Source organism: Sebastes umbrosus, chromosome 15 (assembly GCF_015220745.1).
Source record: "Sebastes umbrosus isolate fSebUmb1 chromosome 15, fSebUmb1.pri, whole genome shotgun sequence".
NCBI lineage: Eukaryota > Metazoa > Chordata > Actinopteri > Perciformes > Sebastidae > Sebastes > Sebastes umbrosus.
The window spans coordinates 20,293,005-20,316,266 of NC_051283.1; the positions used below are offsets into that span (position 1 = coordinate 20,293,005).

Below are 23,262 nucleotides of genomic sequence, written 5' to 3' on the forward strand. Positions count from 1 at the left end.
TTGAACTGACCCAGTGGGACCATTTGTAATGTGTGCTGAATATCCCTTCTCATTTTCTTCCTAATCCCCGGATAGCGGCGGCTTGTTTGAAGTTGGACGGCCGTTCCCATTGGTGGAAACCTTTTAGTAAATACTGTGAGTTACAGCGTGTACTCGTGTCTCGCTTGTGAGCCAGCAACTTTCTCTGTAATTTCTGAAAAGGGGTTCCTATATGAGATCCCTATTTTTTAGACCAGAATAGACATTGAATGTTAACTGTTTTGGAACTTGTACCACCGAATATAACCTCTCTCTCAGAGGCAAGGAATTCAGCTCTTTAGTGCAAACACATTATGTTTATATATTGAACTGTGCGATACCTTCAAAGGAAATCGCAATACGAACTTTATTTCCAAACTATAGTAGTTTTCTGATGAATGATCAGCGACACAACCTAGACTTAATATGAAAATTCAGTAGTTATATGACCATATAAAAGATATAGTATAACCCTTAATGTTCACTTAATGTAGCAGCCATGCCATCGTGGTTGCTATGCCAATGTTTAATGAACCTTGGAACCACCACAGAGCTGCGGTGCAAAGAGGAACATGATGCCACATCCAAACTAGTGGACATGGACAATTCTACAGGTCATCCGCAGTTTTAGTTGAAGCTAATGACACAGAAGCTTGTAATATAAACTTACACTGCGTTTTAAAGTTGGAATAATTACTGTATGTAAAATGCAGCACATTTGAGTGTGCTTTCACAACCCATAGTTCGTTTGGCTAGTCTGAATCAGAGTGAAATTGATACCTTTGGTTCGTTTTCTATTTATTCTGGTTCGGTTTCTCAGTGCACAAACTAAGCAGACCAAATAACCATAAGTTGCTGAGGGGCGTGTACGAAGGAGTGAATTAATCTTTTTCGTCTCGAGAGCTGCCACTTCTACGCAGGGAATCGCGGACTTTGATATATTGCTGTCAAAGTTTTTTCATTTTGACTCGGCACTGATCTACCGTGAGCACGAATCCCTTCTCCTCCAGTTTATCTCTAACTTTATAAACGTCACTACTTTTGTGGACTATATTTATCATATTCTTTATGTTCTCTTCGGCCCAGATGTCAAGCAAATGGTCGGTGTTCTCCCACTCATGTTAACCTGTCGTTTACCTGTGTCCATCTAAACTAATGCCCGCACAGGCAGCCTGCATTTTGGTTGACTTGGAAACGGTCGACCTCTCGCAAGCGGTCTTGGACCAGTTGATTTGTTCCGCACCAGAATACGATTACTGTGTTCACAACTGCTCAAATGAACCGCACCAGAGTTCGATTAAAAATGACTAAATGTTGGCTTAGCGCTGTGAGATGTTGACTCTATCTAGCATTAAGAGAAGCAGCAGTTTTATAAGGGAGAGTTGCCAGTTTTGAAATGATGGTTTCAAAAACATCAGTGGAATCATTTAAGACCCATCCTCCTAAGGCTTCTTTTTCATTTACAAGATTGTCTCAGATGAGCATCCAGTCACTATTCATTACCATTCCAATGTGTCTGTGAAACTTTAACTTTAACAGAACAGTAGCGGCTCTCCACAGCAAACCCATGAGTAGACTGAAATGTGGCCGTCAACGATGGGCCATTAATTGCCGTGATCATTAGGCAGGGGAACATCAGACGCCGGTGAAGGCTCCCCGCTGAGCCACAAACCAGTCATAATAAACTGGCAGGCTAGCATAAACTAAATCATTTGTTTCATAGGTTATAAACCCACACAAATAGTCAGTCAGGAAAGTAAACACATTAAAAATAAGCAACAACAATATTAATCAAAAGAAAACATACAGCAATGGGACAAGTCTGTGATACTATGCTTTGATATGATACTGATTTTACCTCCTAAGAAGTATTATTCACAAGTCTGGGGGCTCTCGTGGTCTTACCACCATCACCGCCTTTTAACTTGAACCCAGACTTTGAAGTGGACAAGACGCCCCGGCCTGAGGATACCAGGCTGTGCTCCAGCTTATGTGAGTGAGGTTAAATGATTGATGATATAGTCAGAAAACTATTAAAAAGTAATCAGTAAAATCTAAAATACATTTTTGGTGGAGGTTAAAAGCCTTGTACTGTATTTTGAACAAGTTGTAAGCTTAGTCGAAGAGCATAATATAGGGGGGGGTTCTTAAATTTATTCAGAAATACAGTTAAAAGTTTTGACATATATTTTAAGTTGGTAGAGTAAGACCCATGGGTCTGGGGTTTTTGGTACTGACTGAAATGTATCTGTCGCTCCAAGTACTGAAAACTGTCAAGTTCCATAAAACTGGCATTCAGTGTCTGGTCAGTTTCATACTCTCTCGTCAGAATAATACTGATTTAAATCAAAAAGTTGTCAGTTATGGGCTATAGTTATTAGACACAGTTGTTGTGTGGTTGCTTGTGTTGTTGTGTGTGGTAAACATTCAACATTTGAGAACTTTTTCTTCTTTTGTTTAATGAAAAAAAAACATGTTTTTTCAACACAAGTTCTTGCAGTTGAGTTGATTGCATTAAAAATACGAAAAATGTGGAGAAACTAAAATTGGTTTCTGTTGGCCAACAGAAGAAAGCGCACATTACTATAATATAACTAATAATATATCATCATCAGGAAGCACTCCCAAAAATATTTGGATAATAAGTTTCATTTGTATAATGGCCTCCCTGCTTTGTCTGGTCATAAAGTGAACATAAATAATTCAAATTACCGATACAGCGAGGCTGCGTGCCGCTCCAGGTACCGTCGCTTTCACAAAGTCTGGTTGCTGTGCCGACCAGGATGACAGGTGGAGCACAACTGAAGGAGACTTCTGATTGGTAGATGAAACTTCGCCCCTCTCTGAAACCACCGACTGGAGTACCGGGGTCACCGCAAAACTTGGCTGCACACACACAAACACACACAATCCCATTTCAGTATATTGCTGACAAGCACTTATGTACTTTTTGGGAAGCTCAAGGACAAATGCAGATTTTTCCTTCCAATTGTAACTGATGGTCGGTAAAGAATAATAACAGGCAATGTGTGTGCTGGTATATGAGTGTGTTGAAGTGTGTGTGTGTTCTTACGTAAGCACTGTGGTAGCATGCCGCTCCAAGTGCCATTGGCCACGCAGGTCAGGACGGCCGGGAATGAGAGCTCATATCCAGGTGAGCAACTGTAGCTCACGCTGCTGCCCCATTCAAAGTCACTGCCCTGCAGTACCCCGTTACTGATGGCAGGGGGAGCCGGGCAGGTCACAGCTATGACAGAGAGGCAGGGAGAGAAAAATCATCCAGGTTTTAGCAGCTGCAGGTGAGAAATCACTGTCCTGTAAATTGACTGATCAGCCGCGTAGCCACGGTGTGCCCCGATATGTCTGTGCCATCTAAATCTCAAGCTGGCACACCCAGCATAATCATAAAAAATGTTGCCGGCCAAACAGCCGACTACTCATTTAAGTGCAGCCGGCTACTTTATTATATTAATTTATGATTCTGCTAAAGTTTTGATTAACAAGTTACGATTCGCTATGCATCTACTTTTTACGACCACTAGCCTCCACCTCAAAACAATGCAAGCACGATGATAGAAAAGTGCTTATCTGTGTGTATCAGTCCTGTCCTCAGATGCTCTGTGTGAATGTGTATGCTTGTGAGCTCAGCTGAGAGGTTGCATCCTGCCGAGTAGAGAGCCGTCTTCAGTGTTTGACAAATATTAGCAAAATAATTTATGACAAAATGCAAGAAAAATTACATTAACAGGGGACATCCTCATTAAAAGGTGTCAATAAATAAAATTAAAAAATTTAAAAATGAGGTCTAATGATTCTTAATTACAAAACTTGTGATCAGTCAGGAATAGACGTGGTTTTAAATATTAATAGCTATTTACAGACTCTGTGGGCTAAAACGCACTAAAAGCCTAATTCTCCTTTACAATAACTCATTACATGTTTACTACTGGGGAGGCAAACTCATTAAAATATGCAATAATTAACATCAGTGTATATGATGGAATAGTGGCATTAGAATAAGCCAGAGGAACCAGATTTGGGCTTTTACGGCCTAAAGTGGTTCTTGCACACATTAAATCCCACAGGCCAAACTAAATTAAAATATCTGGCTACGTGGTTGTGACTGATAGCTGTAGAGAGAGGGAGACTGCTTGATTAGATCATTGACTTCAACTACTGATTTGAAAATGAGCTTATAATTTCATAGCTACTAAAATGTACCAATGCAAATAGTTGAAAGATACTCTTGTCCAGGTAGACTTTCAATCAAGTCCAGTAACAGATACAGTTTAAACTGAGGCAGATGCTATTAGCAGCCAACAATACTGTTTGCACCCTACCCAGGCACACATAAGATACTGTATGTGTATAAGTACTGTATGTATTTTTTTCCACAAACCTAACCAAGTACTTTTGTTGCCTAAACCTAATAAAACAAGAAGTCATCTAAGTGTAAAAATAGGCTCAAGAGACTCAAACCCTGGCCTCTGGGGTGAGAATCCTGGGTTTGACCCATTCATCCACCACAACATACACCCTACACATATTTTGTAGCTCTTTATATTACTACTAGTATTACTACTACTAAATCTTTCTGTTAGAAAGGGCTTCCTGGCAGAAAACGTTCGGCTAGCTAACTATTGTTAATTTAAGTAGCATATTCAACTTGGCTGGGTGCAAACAGCCGAATAGCTGCCGTTTGACTATTCTCACAGGGTGCAAATAGACACCCTGTTAAACTAATCACAGGAATTACAAGTTGTTATGTGACTCATATTGTCTTCTTTGTTTGTATTTCTTGATTTCCCTCACAGAGGCACTGACTGCAAGGAGAGCAGAGTCTGCTGTGTCAGCCTTTATAAAGCTGGGGTTGTACAAGGGTTTAATTTGGATTTAGAGCTCACTTGTTGTGAATACATCAGTTGTACTATGCTACCTGCACACATGGGACATTTTATATGCTGTACCAGGAACATCTTCAGGACAAAGTAGTATTAGTTGTGGTATTATAAGATGCACTATAAAAAAATATATCAACAATTAAAATGGCCAAGAAAAGCTAAATGATAATAAACAATTTACCTGTACACATGGGCATAATCCCACTCCACGTCCCGTTCTGGGTGCACGTCCTCACCGGTGAGCCGTCCTCCTCCATCCTGTATCCTGGTTGGCACTGGAAGGAAACATTCTGACCGATCGTAAAGTCTTCTCCGTAGCGAAGGCCGTTTGCTGGCACACCCGGATCCCCGCAGTTTATCACTGTGAGATGGACAAGTGGAATTGGAGAGGAAGAGATGAGATGAAGATTAAGATTGCCTTACAGTTCATGCTGTGGCATGAGATAATTGGAATTTTAATCTGCTTATTACTCCTGCATGTATGCTCTTTGATATACGTGATTCAAATATAAGGAGAGGTAAAGAGGGAGAGAGAAAAAAGACGACTGTCGGGGACAAAGGAGCAGTTTGATGTTGATGTCAGTCAGAGATTTATTTTTGTAGTTTTAAATCTTTATTAGAGTTTTTCAAAACTGTCTAGGTCTCAGATAAATCCAATGGCATAGTTCAACATTAAGTCTGTAACAGTCATAAGATTCAAACCCAGTCTAAACAAAGTGGCTGTGATTCAAGAGATAACTTCACTAAAACTGCATATTTAACTATAAAAACTGTACTTAAAGGAACAGTGTGTAACAATTAGGGGGATGTATTGGCAGAAATGGAATATAATATTATATATATATAATATAATCGTGTTTTCGGTACCTTAGAATGAGCTGTTTATATCTACATAGTGGGTCCTCTCCATGGAGCCTGCCAATTTGCACTGCCATGTTTCTACAGTAGCCAAGATAACATTACTCGCTCCTGTTGCCGCTGCACTCTCTCTCTCGCTTCACCACTCACTTTCCTCGTACACACGCACTCTAAGCACTGACTCTGCTCCAAATGGCCATTTGCGTTTTCGTCTCAGCCACCGTAGTTCTCCTATACGCTTGGCACACGGGAGAGGTCGTGTCTAGAAGGTAACCCCCGAGTTGGGGAAACTCTTGCAAGATGGTTAACGATAGGCATTGATCTCGAATGGTTAAAGTTAGGCGTTGACCTTGAATAGTTAAGGTTAGGATAGGTCGTCTGGCAGCGGATTTCGCAATTTGCGGGTTACTTTCTAGACACGACCCACGTGAGAGGCTTCAGTTGGTTGCAATCTGCAACCTCACCGCTACCGCCAGATCCTACACACTTGTCCTTTAACTAAACTAAAGTAATTTGAAGTTGTGGAGATCACAGTGCATAGCGAATCTGTGAGATCACACAGTCCATATCATCTCTTCAGATTCAGTTATGGGCCTCACTTCTTATGAGTGAAACAACAAAGATATTAAAAATGGCCGAGGTTGTCCTGGGACTCTTTTAAGGAGCATTAGGATTCCCCAGACTGCACTTACACAGCACTGTCCTTCATAGTCTAATAGGCACTTTAAATGCTTTTAAACCCACCCCACTGATACTGTCATGGCTGTTAATGTATTGTAATCTACTGTAAAAGCTATTTCCTTTAAGTCAGGGGATTCTTAAAAACTTTCTTTCTTTCCAGGAGCCCGTATTGAAGAGATGTGGTTTCTCAGCAGTTCTCTCTCTTTGTTCCTCTCTGCTTGACTTTTTAAAGCTCATTTCTTTGTGTAGTGCATTAAAGTCAGAAATGTCACTGAAAATACGGCTGGAACTCCTTCATGTGGGGTCCCAAGCAAAGTGAATTTCACCTTGAGACACAACGTGTTTATTAAAGTATTTTGTCAGCGAGCATGCTGTCTGTTAATTTTTAGTGTTATATGCCACTTTACATGCAGATTTTGTAGTCTGTGTAACATGCAGCACTGATTAACACTTGTTCAACCATGGCTTCGGTCACATTTCATATGGGAACAGAATGTTATATTTTACGGTTATTTACAGAGTTCAAAAAAGCAAATTAGCTAAAGTAAACAACGATCAAGGTTATTCATGTCACTCTATAAAGTCTGTAGCAGCTGCATGAAGATTTGGGGCAGATTTCATTACTCAGAACCTATACTGTGGCAGGATAATTTAAAACCGGGGATAAAATAGGGTCGCGAAAAGGCTGGAAAGGAAACCTTATAGTCACACATCAGGAGGTTTATGGGTTGCAGACTTGACGTTATTTGCAAAGCAAGGATTTAATAATAATAATATATAGTAAGTAATACATAAAGCTGACAGGCTGCTCTTTAGCCTCCAAGTCACCTTATATGTGAGTTTATTCAAAATAATAAGGCTAAACGATAACACTTTATAATAACCATAATTTATAAATGGTAAATGGATACTGGATGGTTACTTTAACTTAGTCAATAGTTATTTGACTGTTAACAAATAAAGAAATAATAATTAATAATATTTATGAATTATTAGTAATGATACAGTTTCTGTTATTTTATCATTAGTTTGTGTAATATGAAATAATTAGTTTATAAATTCTAAATTGCGTCGTAGCTGATAGGAGATGATGACAATTACATTCGGATTACATTAATAAAGTACTTGTTATCAGTTTATTGTTGTACACATTATAACATTTTATATACTATATTAGGTATTGGTTAGTGATTACCAAATGATTTTTAAACCTTTAAGATATTTTTTGTAAAATTGCTATAAACATTACATAGATAGATGGACCAGAAACTGAATTATTAACCATTAACAAAGTGTTACAAATATCTATATTTATATATGTTTTACAAACAGTTTCTTTAAGATTTATAAATAATATCTTAATCATTAACAAATATATATATATATATATACAGTATATATAGTATATAAAATGTTATGTGTGCAACAATAAACTGTTAAAATAACAGAAATTATAGCATTAATAATATTTAGTAAACATTATTAATTAACATTTCTTTGTTTGTTAACATTAAAATAACCAAGTTTAATCAACTATAAAGTTTGCCATTTATAAATAATGGTTATTATAAAGTGTCACCTTAGCCGTCCCTCAATAGATATCAGGTAACTCACTGGTACAGTTGGGCTGTATTCCTGACCAGGTCCCATTGGCCTGGCACAGCCTGGTGGTGGCGCCAGTGAGCAGGTAGCCATCCATGCAGGAGTAGATGACAGAGTGAGAAAATGTTGTTCCATCCAAACGAAACACTCTGCCATTACTGGGAGTGCCAGGGTTCCCGCACTGGACAGCTGGGGGAAAAATGAGAGAATGAGAGAGTAAAAAGCCTCGTGCATCTCAATGAGCTTCAGCTCTAAGTTATTTACTGTGCAGTACATGGGTGGATCTATAAACTGGATCAGTGTCAAGGTGTTGGATTATAACAGGTTGGGATTAAGGAAAATTATCTCCCTACGTTTACAGAACGGCTGCGTGCCAGACCACGTCCCGTTAGGGAAACACATCCTCTCTGAAGAACCAATCAGATCGTAGCCCTCCGAGCAGCTGAAGTGAACCTTGGAACGGATCCTGAAGTCTGTTTGTTCCCTCGCACCCTGGGAGGGGATGCCAGGATCGCCGCAGGAACCAGCTGTGTCGCCTACAGGGAGAAAAACGAGGAGACAGAGTTGGGTCCCCGACTTCAAAACCGCAATACTTGACATCTTTTACAAAGACAGGATGTACATTAAACCTTCAAATTACTTTTAAAGCTGGGGTAGGTAGGTTGGAGCAAATATGATTAAAAAAGTTTTTATAAAACGGTCACTATATCCTGACAGTAGTGCATGAGACAGGTAATCTGATAACAATCATCATCAAAATCTGTAACCTTTTTGTCCTCCAGTGTCCTCCAGTGCTCCTAAAGGCATCTGCAAGATTTCACAGACTGGAGGAAAACAACCAATCAGTGTTGAATGAATAGCCAATAGGAACGCTCTCTCTGAAATGACCTGTGATTTAGCCATTTCATTTTTTAAAGCCTGAAAACAGAGCCATGAGGAGGTGCAGAAGTCTAGTTTTCTCTCAGAACACTTGAATTACAATATGCTGAAAGGTTATTATGGAATTTATGCCCAATGATGCCAAAAGCATTCTGCCTACTGCCGCTTTAAGTCATCAAATTAAAAATCCAAATAGTAAAAAAAAAGGTAGAACAAGAAAAAAAAAAGAAGCAGAGAATTATTTTAAGATGAATTGTTATTCATCAACATCATAGTGAAGTGAACTCAGCAGTGTGAGGTGAATATTTTCTTCCAGTTTTGACATAAATCACATTCTCAGGGTACTCAAGTATGACATGGCTGCTTACAAATTCTAGTGGTACTGACTGCACACATATGTGGGTGACAAGGGGCGTATGTTTGCCTTAAGAGTGTGTGTTTGTGTATGTGTGTGTGTGTGTGTGTGTGTGAGTGATTCTCACTCTGCCCTTGAAGAGCCGCCTGGTCAGCAAATTCTGCCTGACAGACAGAGCGCGCTCCTGGGAACACCCACGCACTTTCATACACACATTGTCATCCACATGTACAAGCCAAACATTTCTGGTCACTATTGTATATTTTGGTCCTATTAATGCTCTCAAATTTGCATTGGCTTATATGTGCATATCATTAATGTCAAAACCTGACTAATTAGTGGGTTTTTGGACAGCTCACAGAACACAGAATGAATATTTTACCACTTTCACTGTGATTTTAAATTAACTCACACCATTCCCGTTTTGTTATTGATCATAATTCATGCTGTGCGACAAAATACTTTGTGTGATAAACAACCACCTTAAGAATTTCCCAAATGTGTCTGCAATGTTTTTGTGGTTTTCCTCAGACTTTTGACAAATAACCTAATTTCACATCGGCTCGGTTTGTACTATACTGCAAATATCTGGGGGCTTGCTGCTAAATTGAGCTTACACATAGCCCTACTACAGACACAACACATAATGACATAACATCATTTGTAATGCCTCAGGATTTCTCAGATGTAAACAAATAAGCCTTTACCGCATTGTGTCATGATTATTTTGTCTGTAAAAGCTCGGAAATGGGAGGAAATTGTCTATAGCGAGATGAATTTTCCTTCTGAATAATGGGAACAGATCAAAAGCCAGTCAGGGCACAAACACACAAACATCTTCAGAGACACTACCACCTACACGACTCCCAGTGGATGCTCTCACACACCCACATGCACTGCTCCAAAGTCACCATGTAGCCTCAGGTGTATCTGGTCTCAACGGGGAGAACAAGCAATCTACCTGGTGTCACTGGTGCAAGTGTGCGTGCTTGTGTGTGCCTGAATGTGCACGTATGTGTGCGAGTTTCTCTGGGACGGAGCATTGTGAAAACTAATCTCTGTCGTTTCCCTCAGGTGACTTTAGAACAACCACTAATCGGTCACACACACATGCATCTGCACACACACACACACACACACGGACATCCATCTGATAGAAAGGTTTTGGCTGTACTCTGGCTCGGGCAAATTCACGGGTTACTGAGCTGAAGCTCCTTTCCCCAGGTTTGCAGAAGTTCTCATAAAGCTGGAGGAGAAAAGCTACAAGGCTATAACCTTTTCACTCGTCTGATCCAGGGACTTACTGTAGGCGATCGAGTAGAGGAGGGTGGGGGGACAAATGTTTGAACATGATGTAGTTTCTTATAAAATATGTGTTCCAAGTAGTAGTCATACGTTTAGCCTGCAGTAACCAAAGATTAAAGGAATATTTTTACATTTTAGGAGATACACTTATTCCCTTACTACTCCCCCTTTAAGGGGAATATGGATAAACTAATAGATATCACCATGAAACTTCCCCAGTTGATTACTTACATTACAATTGTTTTTTGTCTTACAAATTTTCTGAAATGTTTAAATGTTTAAATTTGCTAATGAGGTGTTATCTTATTAAAAATGTGCTAATTTGCATACATTTCCAGAACAGAAATCTGAACATTAGATAAAGCCAAGTTCAAAATTCTTGTTTCATTTTGTTGACACATTAGAGTCAAAGTTTTTTACAGAGGGAATTTTGGATATCTCTTTTTATCACTCCATAAATCAGAAAATACTGTCAACCACCACAAAAAAAATACAGTTAGGAACAAAATGTTATATAAATCAGGCTATGAATGATATATGAACAAACCCCTCTGTAAAAACTTGCAGAATTTAGATAGGAATGATACTGGAAAGTTTGGTGTATGTAAGTGATACTGAAGTGGAGATTTCTTACTATCTGGTATGAGGAAAAAATAATTTTGAGACAATATGCTTTAAAGATATCTACTATACAATTCCATACATTTTGTAATACACCACGGGTGAATAGGGTAAAAAACTTTAATAATAGATATCACCATGAAACTTAGCAAAATTGACCAGTGATATGAGTCCATTCCACCTTTTGTGTCTTTAAATATGAAGCTGCAGCCAGCGGCCGGTTATGATAATTCCCATTATCATCCATTTCACATTATAGTGATAATCGTGAATATCCTCACAAGTGACTTGAAAGAGCTGTCTAGCTCGCTATCATGGGAGAGGAATGAAAAATAGAGCCCGTTTAAAAAATACAGGAATTATCATGAAAGAAAGAACAGACTCACATAATGTTGCTATTTATTTCTTTATGCAGGGGGACCTTATTATTTATGATTACCATATTTATGATTATTTGTTTTTCACTGAAAAGGATTATCACAAAAAAATGATGTGTCATTTCTTAACAAAATGTAAAGTAAGGTGATTCCAGTAGGTTTTAGTGCCATTTTAAAAGTTGTAAGCACATTTTGATGATTATTGAGATAATATTGTGAATCCCAATTAATTTGGCCAGGATAATCGTGACATATTTTTCATATCATCCCATAGGGGTGGGGGAAAAAAATCAATACAGAACAGTATCACAATATTTTGCGTGTCAATATTGTATCGATACAAGGATGTCAAGTATTGATCTTTAATTTTAACAGGAGGTTGTAACGGGTTCAGTCTTAAAGCAAGAGTGATGATACTGGCATCATATGAAACTAGAAATCCTAAGGAATCGATTGGTACCAACCATGTCATGTTAGCTGGTCAGGAAGAAAGCTAAATAACGCTCCAAATTTACGCTAGATTTTGGTGGAAAAACCACCAAATGGCCAAAAAATGGCCATTTTCATTTATCTTGACCTCTGACCTCAAGATATGTGAATGAAAACTCTGAGATGAACAGAGTGAAAACTGTATCTTATTAGATAAAATAGATGCAATAAGATCGTATTGTGACTTAAGTATAGCATCATGGGGCTTCTGGTGATTCCCACCCCTATCATCCCAATACCTATTCCCAATAAAGCCACCATGCAAGGAACTTAATTTGAGGTTTCAGGTCTAGACACAGTAACCACTTTCCCTTCTAGTTTAAAATGAATATATTATGCCCCCTGAAATGTGGTAACAAAACTAACATTACATCAGAGACGCCATTCACTTATCAACAGTCACGGAGCAGAATTGCAGACGTAGCACTTGGGCCACGGGCTGAGCTCTTATCTCTGCAGGGCTCCGGTACAGACCTGCCAGGTAAAAGCCATGAATCACTGCTCCGTACGCTATTACCCTCCCTCACCCTGCGTCTCCCTCAGGCAATTGCTGTAAATAACAATGAATTCTTAGTCAACTCGTCTGGAATGTGTTTTCAGTCGGGTTGTTATATAAGCGGCAGCTGGGAGCCTCCCAGTCAGGAGAGCCATAATCATGCCCCCAGCCAGCCAACTGAGAACCATATAAGTTAGATGGTTTGTTTATACAAGATGGAAGGTAAGGAGGCTTTCTGTCTGGAGAGACAGTCTAGCTCAATAAGTGGTGAGATATGCATATACAGTAAATCCAGCAGGGAGGGAATATGCTTGTGTAAAGCAGTTTACAGAGCAACGGCAGTGGCTGTGTTAACATCACTCCATGGAAGGACAATACAGCTAAATGCTAAAGAAAATGCACAGGAAACATTCACATAAATTGAAGTATTTAAGTATTTAAATGGGTTAATATGGCTGTCAATCAATTAAAATATTTAATCATGATTAATCTCAAATTAATCTCACATTTTTTATCTGTTCAAAATGTACCTTAAAGGGAGATTTGTCAAGTATTTAATAGTCTTATCAACATGGGAGTGGGCAAATATGCTTGCTTTATGTAAATGTATGTATATTTTTATTATTGGAAATCAATTAACAACACAAAACAATGACAAATATTGTTCAGAAACCCTCACAGGTACTGCATTTAGCATAAAAAATATGCTCAAATCAAAACATGGCAAACTGAAGCCCAACAGGCAACAACAGCTGTCAGTGTGTCAGTGTGCTGACTTGACTATGACTTGCCCCAAACTGCATGTGATTATCATAAAGTGGGCATGTCTGTAAAGGGGAGACTCGTGGGTACCCTTATAACCCATTTTTATTCACATATCTTGAGGTCAGATGTCAAGGGACCCCTTTGAAAAGGGCCATGCCAGATTTTCCTCGCCAAAATTTAGCGTAAATTTAGAGAGTTCTTTAGCCTCCTTTGCGACAAGTTAGTACGGCATAGTTGGTACCAATTGATTCCTTAGGTTTCATAAGATACCAGTATCTTCACTCTAGCTTTAAAACTGAGCCTGCTACAACATAAAAATTGCAAGTTGCGCTAATGCGTTAGAGAAATTAGTGGCGTTAAAACAAATTTGCGTTAACGCGTTATTATCAAGTTCACTTTGACAGCCCTAATTTAAATGTGTTAATATTTAAAGAACCTACAGTCATTGCTTCATCTGTCCATCTTTATGAGAATCATCACAAGAAGAAAGCCTGAGATAACACCTAAAAAAGGGTTTACAGAGTTGAAATAACACTACCAGGACATGGCTAAGGGTCCACGGCTGAGGATTTATGTGGGTGTAGGGGGAGGTTATGCTCCGCAACCCTTTTAACAGACAGGTACTGATATATTCTTTTTTCATGCGCCAACCCTACCCTCTATCTGTCCATCCATCCATCCCATTATCCCTTCAACTGAGTGCAAAAGAGTTAAGAAAGTGTGCCAGCGGGATGTTAAGGCATGAAGCTCTCCACACTTGGTTGAGTCTACATGTTTTAGACGTCTCATCTTTCATCTACATCTCCCATCCATCCATCTCCCCTTCTGATAGGGTGGACTTCAAAGTGCGTATATTTAATAGAGGTTAAAATGGTTACCAGAGCAGAAGGGCATGGGGGCACTCCACATGCCGTTGAGCTGACACGTCCTGGATGATTCTCCTTTCAGCTGTCTTCCGCCCAGACAGGAGTATCGAGCCGTTGAACCGAATGTAAACTTATCTCCACTCAGCACACCGTTAGGGGGGGAGCCGGGATGACCACAGTCTACAACTAGGGACCAAAAGAGAGAGAGAGAGAGAGAGATTGAGGGGCAGAAAGATAGACAGCTCGTTTCAACTAAACACAGCTTTGTGAGAAGAGCTGCAGTGACCGCTGTCAAGAACTGAGTGTTACTTCCAAGGCCAAGAACACATCATTAAATAGAATAATGCTGTCGTCTTCTTCTGTCTGAAATCAAGGACCCATTCTTTCAAAAATTACTAAGAATTCTGAGTGGTAATTACTAGGGCTGGGACGATACACCTATCGCCCGATTTGATACTATCACAATACTTGGGTGGCGATTCGATATTACGATTTATTGCGAGTTTTGTTAACGTTTTTAACACTAGACCATGGGAAAAAGTTGAATCATTCACTTCTAGGGACTTTTATTTTGGAAAATATCTAAATTAATACAGTAAAAATGTTTGATTTTCAGCATGTATGTAGTCAGAGATGTCCTGAAGTCCAATATATCAGTCATCGCCATTTCCATATATGTATTTTGTATATACAGTTCCCTTTGTTAACACCTTATTTTGAAAACTGGACGTAGTTACACATGTATACTTCCTCTAAATTCGCCAAGTCCGTCGCTAGCTTTCCCCGTCAGCTCCGTTCTCTGTATACATCCATGGTCAGCTCCATCGGGAGCCATTTGACTGTATTTAATATAAATCAGTCAGTATATGGGTGCTCTACAGTTGTAGCGTCGGCTGATTTGACCACGGAGATGAGAGTGACGGCTGGCTTGACCGCACGTTACTACAATACGATAACCTTTCCTGTCCATGACAGATTTAGCATGCAGCTTTAGACATCATGTCTGTTTTTGTTGACGGATACGGAACGGATATGACGTCACATTACTCAGACTACAACAATAAAAGCGGTAACTTCCTTCTGCCTTTGCATAGTCTCAAATGAAGCAAATATATCGATTCTGGCATTCAAAAATCAATTTCAAAATTGTAAAAAGAATATCGCAATACATAGGTGTTTAGTTTTTTTCCCCCACCCCTAGTAAATACCATTTTCATTACAGGAGCAGAAAGACAAGAATGAAACTAACCTATACATTCAGGTAGAGGTTTGTCCCACTGTCCAGTAGGTTGACACGTCAGTACAGGTGATCCAAACAGGTAGTACCCCGGGTTACAGTCGTAGAAAACCACGGTGCCAAAGGTAAAGTTGCCGTGCTCTATTTTACTCTGGCGAATGGAGTTGGCTGGGATGCCTGGATCAGAGCAATTGACCACTATACACAGAGAGAGACACATAGACGGACACACACGAATACACAACGAGAGAGAAAAGGATGTGTTATTTGGCATGAACCAGTGAGGGTCATTTCTCTTCCCCCTCTTGCTTTTTTTCCAGTGTTTCACACTGGGATTACAGCTCTGTAAAAATAATATAGGGTATAATAAGGAGGTAGTGGTGAAGACGAAAGAACTAATTAGGGCTGGTGTTTAAAAAGGGTGAATATGGCAAACGTTATGAGATGCCATGATGAAGGCAGGTTTGTGTGTCCTGGATCCAGCATCCTTGAAGTGTAACGGCTCGCTATCATCATGTTGCATTTTTAATTTTACACAATTCATTGGCACTTCATGCTGTAAACTGGGCAGAATGCCGACAGCTTGTTTACAGACTTGTGAGTGAAGCTACCCTTGTATGTGATTGTTGGAGAACAATCAGGTTTCCTTTCAGGAGGCTGGAGCCAGGAGGGATGTAGAGTATTATATCTACCTCAAAACTTCATTCAATTAAATGAAGGAAAAAGAGTGATCGAGCTGAAATGAGAAGGGTAGGGGTATATAAGGATGTTGCTATAGAGTGCTACAGGAATGAGTCCTAAAACTCGGAAATAAGTTTGCATTTTAGCACTTCCGGTTCCCTCGTCTGGAGGTCAATGGGTTTTTTTAATGGGTTTTTAGTTAGATGCCTGAAATAAGGTCTGTGGTTAACACAAGACAAAGAGATTTTAACATTTTGCCGAACAAAACGTGACCCGTATTTATTTGCCGTAGAGCTCATATTCTGCAATAATCCAAAAAAAAATGGTAAAATCCCATTGGCTTTTTGTCGAGGGAACCCAGGGCAATGCTAACTTCCTGGTTGGCCTACAAAAATACGTCATCCCTGGAGCACTCTATAGGGAAAAGGCAGTAAGAGTAAATAAACATAAGAGTTGAGGTGGTATTAAAGGTAAGGGATAAATAAGGTTAGGGGTGAATACACTTAACTTTTTTCCCCACCTTTACATGTTGGGGGCGGGTGGCTCCATTGGCGGTTGGCCTGACACTGAGCATGTGCGGGCCCCTCCATTTCATAACCCCGATTACAAATAAAGCTGACCACGTTGTTGAGGTTGAAGCCGTTTCCCACCGTACGACCATATATGGGACTTCCTGGATGGCCACAGCTGATCGCTACAGGGAAGACAGAGTGAATCATGAATACACAAACCTGCATACAGATATCTTATTGCATTTATTATAAATACACTTTGAGATTTATCACAACAAACAACTTTAACAGTTTCAAAATATATATATATGTATTTTTTTTAATTTTCTTTTTATTTGGAAAAGGCGTTATCATAGTGTATACTAAACTTTACAGATAGGTATACCTAGCTCTTTTCCCGTTTTAATATACATGTACAGTTTATGTGCATATGCTCAAAATATATTTAATAATATATAATTGAGGTGTCACTGAAGAGTTAAATTTGCGATGCGATTTAAATTTTGTAATTTTTTTTGGCACATTGCCTCATTTTCTCATTAAATTCAGAACATCCAATTTAGTAAGATTTATTCTTGACATGAAAGCCACACAAACATGGATCTAAATCAGACATGAAAACCAGCGGCCATGTACAGTACAGTAGTTCTCTGTCTAAAAAAAAACACAAGAAGCACAGATTTGGGCCAACGAGCTATGCGTTTCCTGGAGTAATTCATAAATATGCATGAGAATGTCAGATGATCCACAATACATAGCTCAATTTAGGGTAATTATTTTGGAAATATTAGGTCTCGCCATCTCCTGTATAAGCATTGAGTGTCCTCTGTTTGCCATTGTGCATCATAATTATTCATCCTGTTAACTTCACTCACTGGAGCTACTTAGAAGTTTGTGTGTGTCCCCTGTCCTCATTGTGCTGACGACAGTGTTTTGATGTTTGTGTAAACAGACAGTTTACAGTTACCACCAGCACCTCTCTCATCTGCCTCTCAAACTCTCCCCCTTTAAAGTCCGGGTAATCTCTATAAACAGATTCCGCATTCATATGCAGAAATTGTAGGCAACATGACAATATTTTGGTATCGGACGCGTTCTGGTTTCCGTTTGTAGTGAAGAGTAGTATTCACGTTTGAGCCGACTTTGGTGGAATTAAGGTAAACAGTCCGTGTGGAAAGTAAAAGAGGGGCGGAACACATTGGCTGGAATGCAATATCGAAAAAAAAAAAAAAAAATCATCAGTATTCTCTGCACTAAAACGCTGAAAATCACGCCCAATCACGGGTGAGGGTTGATTACATAATTATGTGCAGTTACGACACAGGCCATCTCACACTGCTGCACGCTACTTTTGCAGAATGTTAACACACATGTTCTATAGGCAGAGCATGCCACCAGAGACTTCTGCCGGGCTGCTTACTTCCGGTTTAGCCCTATGCTAAAATGAATATGTATAGAATAATTAAATCATGCGCCTCTTCTATACTTTCCAAATGTTATCGTACCAAATCGATCAAATTCTGCTAATGAAATGAGTCATTTCACTCAAAACAATTTATCCACCGTTTTACAGCCGCAACAGTAGCGATGGCGTAGAACGGTGGAGACTATAACGTGAGTTATAAGTTTAACTAACTTGTTTGTGATTGGCCATTCCTGAAACAAGCACGCTGCACATTCTTATGGATTTTTTGACGGCCCTCTGGGAACACCATTGTGAGCAAACTGAAGGCGGTGGTGAGTAAGTGTAACTCGCGATTGAGAGGGAGAACAACTGTGTGCTTGTATAGCGTTAGCGGAGGGGTTATGTTAAGGATGGCTCCAATGCGTCATCGAGCCATGGTTTCAAGCCCACCCAAAAAAATCCTGAACACAAAAATGTAGAAAAACAGTTTAAGGGTCTAACTTAACAATTCAGTACTACATAGTTCACAGTTTTTTCGTGCATGATTTTAGCACTTATTTTCTAACATTTATAATGTGTTCAGAAACAAATCTCTGATTTTAATTTACCTGGACTTTAAATGTAGTGCTTTACAGGGAGGAGAGGAGAGGAGAAGAGAGGAGAGGAGAGGAGAGGAGTTTTACCAAATGAAAAGAAATTGGAAAGACACACATGGGTGGAGAGGTGAACAGAGAAGAGGAGAAAACCAAAGAATGGAGCAGAAGAGAGGGGCATTAGAGGAGAAGACAAGATGATCATGACAAGAGAAGACAGGAAAGAAAGGAAAGAAGCCAAGGTCTTTTTTCTCACTTGATCAGTGAGAATCAGAAGTTTGTTTGCTTGCCTAAGATACAAATTTATCTGACACCGTCAGCATGCCCTGCAGCTACACACACACACACACACACACACACACACGTACACACACCATCAGTCTCATCACCATTCTGTGTTTGTGCCTCTAAACAAGAGCCTCTCATCTCCATAATTACAGTATAATTTGGCTGTAAAATGATTTCCCTCAATAACTCCTGCATGAATAAACTCAATAAAAACAGCCCAGCACAGAAACACAGATGGATACACACACTATCCTAAACACATAGAAACAGACGCATGCAATACCCAAACACACACAAGAACATACTATCTGATATAGCGTCCCTATGTTGAACATTTCTTTTTGTTTAAGGGTCATAGTCAAAAACAATTTCATAGGGGAAATAAACTCCCTTTCACGCCCCTGCTGCTACTCCACAAATGTCGACACTGCGTCACCATCTCCGCCTGTTAAACATGGCTTTAATTTGGTGAACAAACGGGCTGTCTCTTTGGGGAAAAGGCGCCTGTAATTGGCTTGAGAAGGCACTCATCATCGCCACCTTAACTGTGCCCAGTCGCTGCCTAAAAACATTCAGGACGCTCACAGTAAGTGACCAATTTTAGAAGATTTTCACAGTAGCCTGGAAATGTCAGAGCCTTCTGCTTTATCCTCAAGCCCAGCTATTTATCTCATCCAGACCACACTGGCAGTAAGGCCCTCTGGCCCTTTATATAAGACTGCTGGTGTGAATCTGCAGAACCTCAGGACTATTGGGTGAATGCATCAAGGAAGGGATATTTCTCAAAATACAAACCTTACGCTGGCTTTACTCAGTATGGAATCACTCTTGAACAAAAGGTTTAAGGTTTAATTTGGACTTCTCCACCCTTGAATGAAATGTGACTGGGCTTTATCAGCTCTACCAGACCAAGTCCCCTGGTGGAGACCTCGGTGCTGTCTTCATAAACAATGTTAAACGTAGCTGCACTGGTGTTACTGACATGTGCTGTTGCATATTTTTACTGATTATACCAATTTAACACACCAGAATCCCTGGCCAAAATGTCAGTGGTTGAGGTGCATTGTGGGTAATCTACTGCAGGTGCCAGATTTTGACACAGAATGAGAATAACTGGAATAAAAGAGGCGATATCTCAAGTTCTGCTGGCACACCTTTAACTAGAATTACCACCTCCCGCCAAACAGTCAAGTTGCAGTTTACATCCATGTCTGTCCAAAAGGTCATCACTACTTCATTCAAGGTCACAGTGACCTTTGACCTCCAAAATTCAAATCATTTCATCCTTGAGTCCAAGTGAATATTTGTGCCAAATTTGAAAAAAGTCACTCAAAGCATTCCTGAGATACCGCGTTCACAAGACATACACGTCAGGACAGACAACCCAAAAACAGCCACGGCTGTCACCGGCTTGGAGGCATAATAAAAGGTGTAGACAAAAAATTAGCATGAGTAACATCTTCCCCTTTTTTTAAACTTGTTTTCAGCACGAGGTGTATTCTGCATCATCATGTCTCATGCCGTAGGTGTGCAGGGAACCGTGCCTCCAAATGTAATGTGATGTTAACATTTCAATTGTAAAGTTAATGTTGTGAGGCTCCCGTTGTCTGTGTAGAGTTTCCACTTAGAGTTTGCACTGTGACCAAATATTGCAAATCGTTAAAAACAGAAAACAATTTCTAAATGAATGAAATAATTCTACTGCACACACACACACACACACATCAACATAATACACACATGAATGCACACTCAATCACACGTACCTGGAAGCGTTGTTTCCTGTTAGTATTCCCTAAATCATTATTTTTTGTTATCACTGAACCATAACAAAGATATTACTTGAGGTGTTTTTTTATAATGATGTGCTAGATCAGGCTGCACTCTTGATTTAGTTATTTCCCATCAACTGAGTCGACCTCGTCCTGCTGTAAAAGGTAATTTCTATCAATGACCATCCATGTACTCTGGATTTCTTTTTGTAATTTCAAGGCAGTTAGGAAACATCTAGTTGATTTATTTTTTTGTTTTTACAGTTACCAAGACCATTTCCCTCTTTTGGCTGATTACCAATATCATATCAAATAGTAAATATTCATTTGTCAAACATAAGGCATTTTTATTAGTATGCCTCCAGAGTGATTTGTAAGATGCATGATATTGATTCTTCAATGCCACAGGCAAATAAAATATCCAAAATTCAAATGAAAATGCTGAGCACGTTATCAAAACCTCAAGTGGCCTCTATTTAAAAGGACTTCTCTTTGGTATCCAGCAAACAGTGGAATATATCAAAACATACCATACCACTCAAGCTTCCTCTAATACACTTTGGCCTCAAACATTTGAGTGAAATTTCCATTTATCCTCTGAGTATGTGTAAGCACTAATGCAGTCTGTATGTGGGTATGTGTACAGTATGTGAGTGTTTGTATTTTGCTGAAAGGACAGGCAGCCGTCCAGACCACAAGTTGTCCAGGGGATAGATAAGTGTAGTAGAGGGGCTCATTTGTTAGCTAAAGTGAATATTTAGTGAGAGGTAAATGTGTGTTTTCCTTACGTATACAGACGGGCAGCTGTCCAGACCACTGGTTGTCTTGGAGACAGATTCGAACCGATGAGCCTATTAGTCGAAAGCCAGGCAGACACTGATACACGACCGTATCGCGGTAACCAAAGTTCTCCCCGATCACCTGGCCGTTCACAATGCCTTCTGGGATCCCACAGTGACCAGCTGAAAGACACAGACAGAGATACAGAGGAATCAGACTATAGGTAACACTGTCCTAGAACTGTTGCTGTGGTGAAGACTGGGTCTGAGGCTCAGGCTATCTCCTTTTCAACATTGTTAGCCAGAAAGCTACTACTGCACTCCTGGAAATCTGAAAAGGTTCCTACATTTGAAATGATGAAAAGGGAGCAAGGGAACGTATTACACCTGGAGAAAATGAAGTACATTTTGTCAACTACAGAGGAAATATTTTTGAAATTTCAACCTTTCCTTTATCTAATGACTCAAAGTTAACTTAATGTCAACTGTCATCGAACCACTGTCTACGAGCTGTTCTGTATTATGTCAAAAACCTTTGTCCGGATATCTGCAATGTTCTTTGTATAACCACCAATTCATTAATTTATTATGAAAATAAAAAAAAGACAGAACAGAAATGTCACTGTGAAGATACTATTGTTGTTGCATCGACTTTTTGTAAACGGCTTCTTTTAGTACTAGTGCAGTTCCCGTTTGGAGCATGGGCCCGTCCGGAACGGGCCGATTGCTTGGCCCCAAGAAGTTCTGCTTGCAGCTGTGTCAAGAACCGCAGTATGGCTGCTTGTTATCGCCAAGTCTGAAGATGATATACATTCATACATACATACACAGACAGACAGAGAATACTTCCTTTGTAGAGAGTTGATGGCACCAAATTTGCCATTGTCACTCAGACATCATATCTACACATTTCCACCAAATGTGGTTGCAATGGCACAAAGCGATCAGGAGATATGACATTGTTTTTGTAATATAAGCCCCGCCCACAGCATTTGAGCTAACTTTGAGGGCCAGCTATAGCAAAACTGTATGGAACATCAGCAATCCAAAAAAGGAACTTTTTCCGGCTTGGTCCTGAGATGTTCTCTACCAAATTTGGTGACTATTGCTCAAAATTTGTAGGCCGAGTAGCAAAAAAAATCAGATTTGGACAAAATTCAAAACATCAGAAAATCAGTCAAAAAAATAATTTTGATTCTGAGAGTTAAGGTTCATAAGTTAAAGGCCAAAACATGAAATTCATTGTCGTCATCTGGCCAGATTGCACCACATGTGACACTGCACTCTCTTAGGTCCTTAGCAATACACTCACCAAGTCTGAAGTAGATCGGATGAGAGAACTGTGTTCATCTATTATTCCAGTTCTTGGCTTTCCTATATCCATCTCAGACACAGACCAATGGACGTAATCAAAATCCTGTATTCACCTTGCATTTGCACTTTTACTCTAATTTAGATTTTTAAACAAATTCCCTATTTTGCCTTGTGTCTTTTTATTTACTTGCTTTTACTTACTTTTGGCGTGACTGAGAGCTACTTTAACTTGTTGCCCTGCATATATTTCAAAATGATACGATACCTTAAGGTCTTGTTGTACATGAGATGCATCCTCTGGGTTATTTTCAGGGATACAAAGACAATATCAGCAAAACAGTAACATTTTAATTACGCCTGGGAGTTTTAAACAAACCTTGAGGGTTCAACATCTCCAGTCCAGTTTGTTGCCTCCATATGGGACATTTCATTTGGGGAAAATTGTTAAACATCTGCTGAAACCCTTTT

General features: G+C 39.6%; 1 protein-coding gene across 3 annotated transcripts in view; it reads right to left on the reverse strand.

Annotated features, from left to right (window-relative positions):
• Positions 1-23,262, reverse strand: part of LOC119502743 (CUB and sushi domain-containing protein 3-like) — a 407,722-nt gene that overhangs the window by 16,933 nt on the left and 367,527 nt on the right. For all 3 annotated transcript variants that reach the window (XM_037793920.1, XM_037793919.1, XM_037793918.1), the window contains exons 55-63: positions 21,490-21,663; positions 16,652-16,825; positions 15,463-15,648; positions 14,226-14,399; positions 8,414-8,596; positions 8,073-8,249; positions 5,101-5,280; positions 3,092-3,265; positions 2,731-2,904 (exon numbers count right to left, since the gene is read on the reverse strand). In XM_037793920.1, the coding sequence (XP_037649848.1) occupies positions 2,731-2,904; positions 3,092-3,265; positions 5,101-5,280; positions 8,073-8,249; positions 8,414-8,596; positions 14,226-14,399; positions 15,463-15,648; positions 16,652-16,825; positions 21,490-21,663 (1,596 nt within the window). The remainder of the gene's footprint in view (positions 1-2,730; positions 2,905-3,091; positions 3,266-5,100; positions 5,281-8,072; positions 8,250-8,413; positions 8,597-14,225; positions 14,400-15,462; positions 15,649-16,651; positions 16,826-21,489; positions 21,664-23,262) is intronic.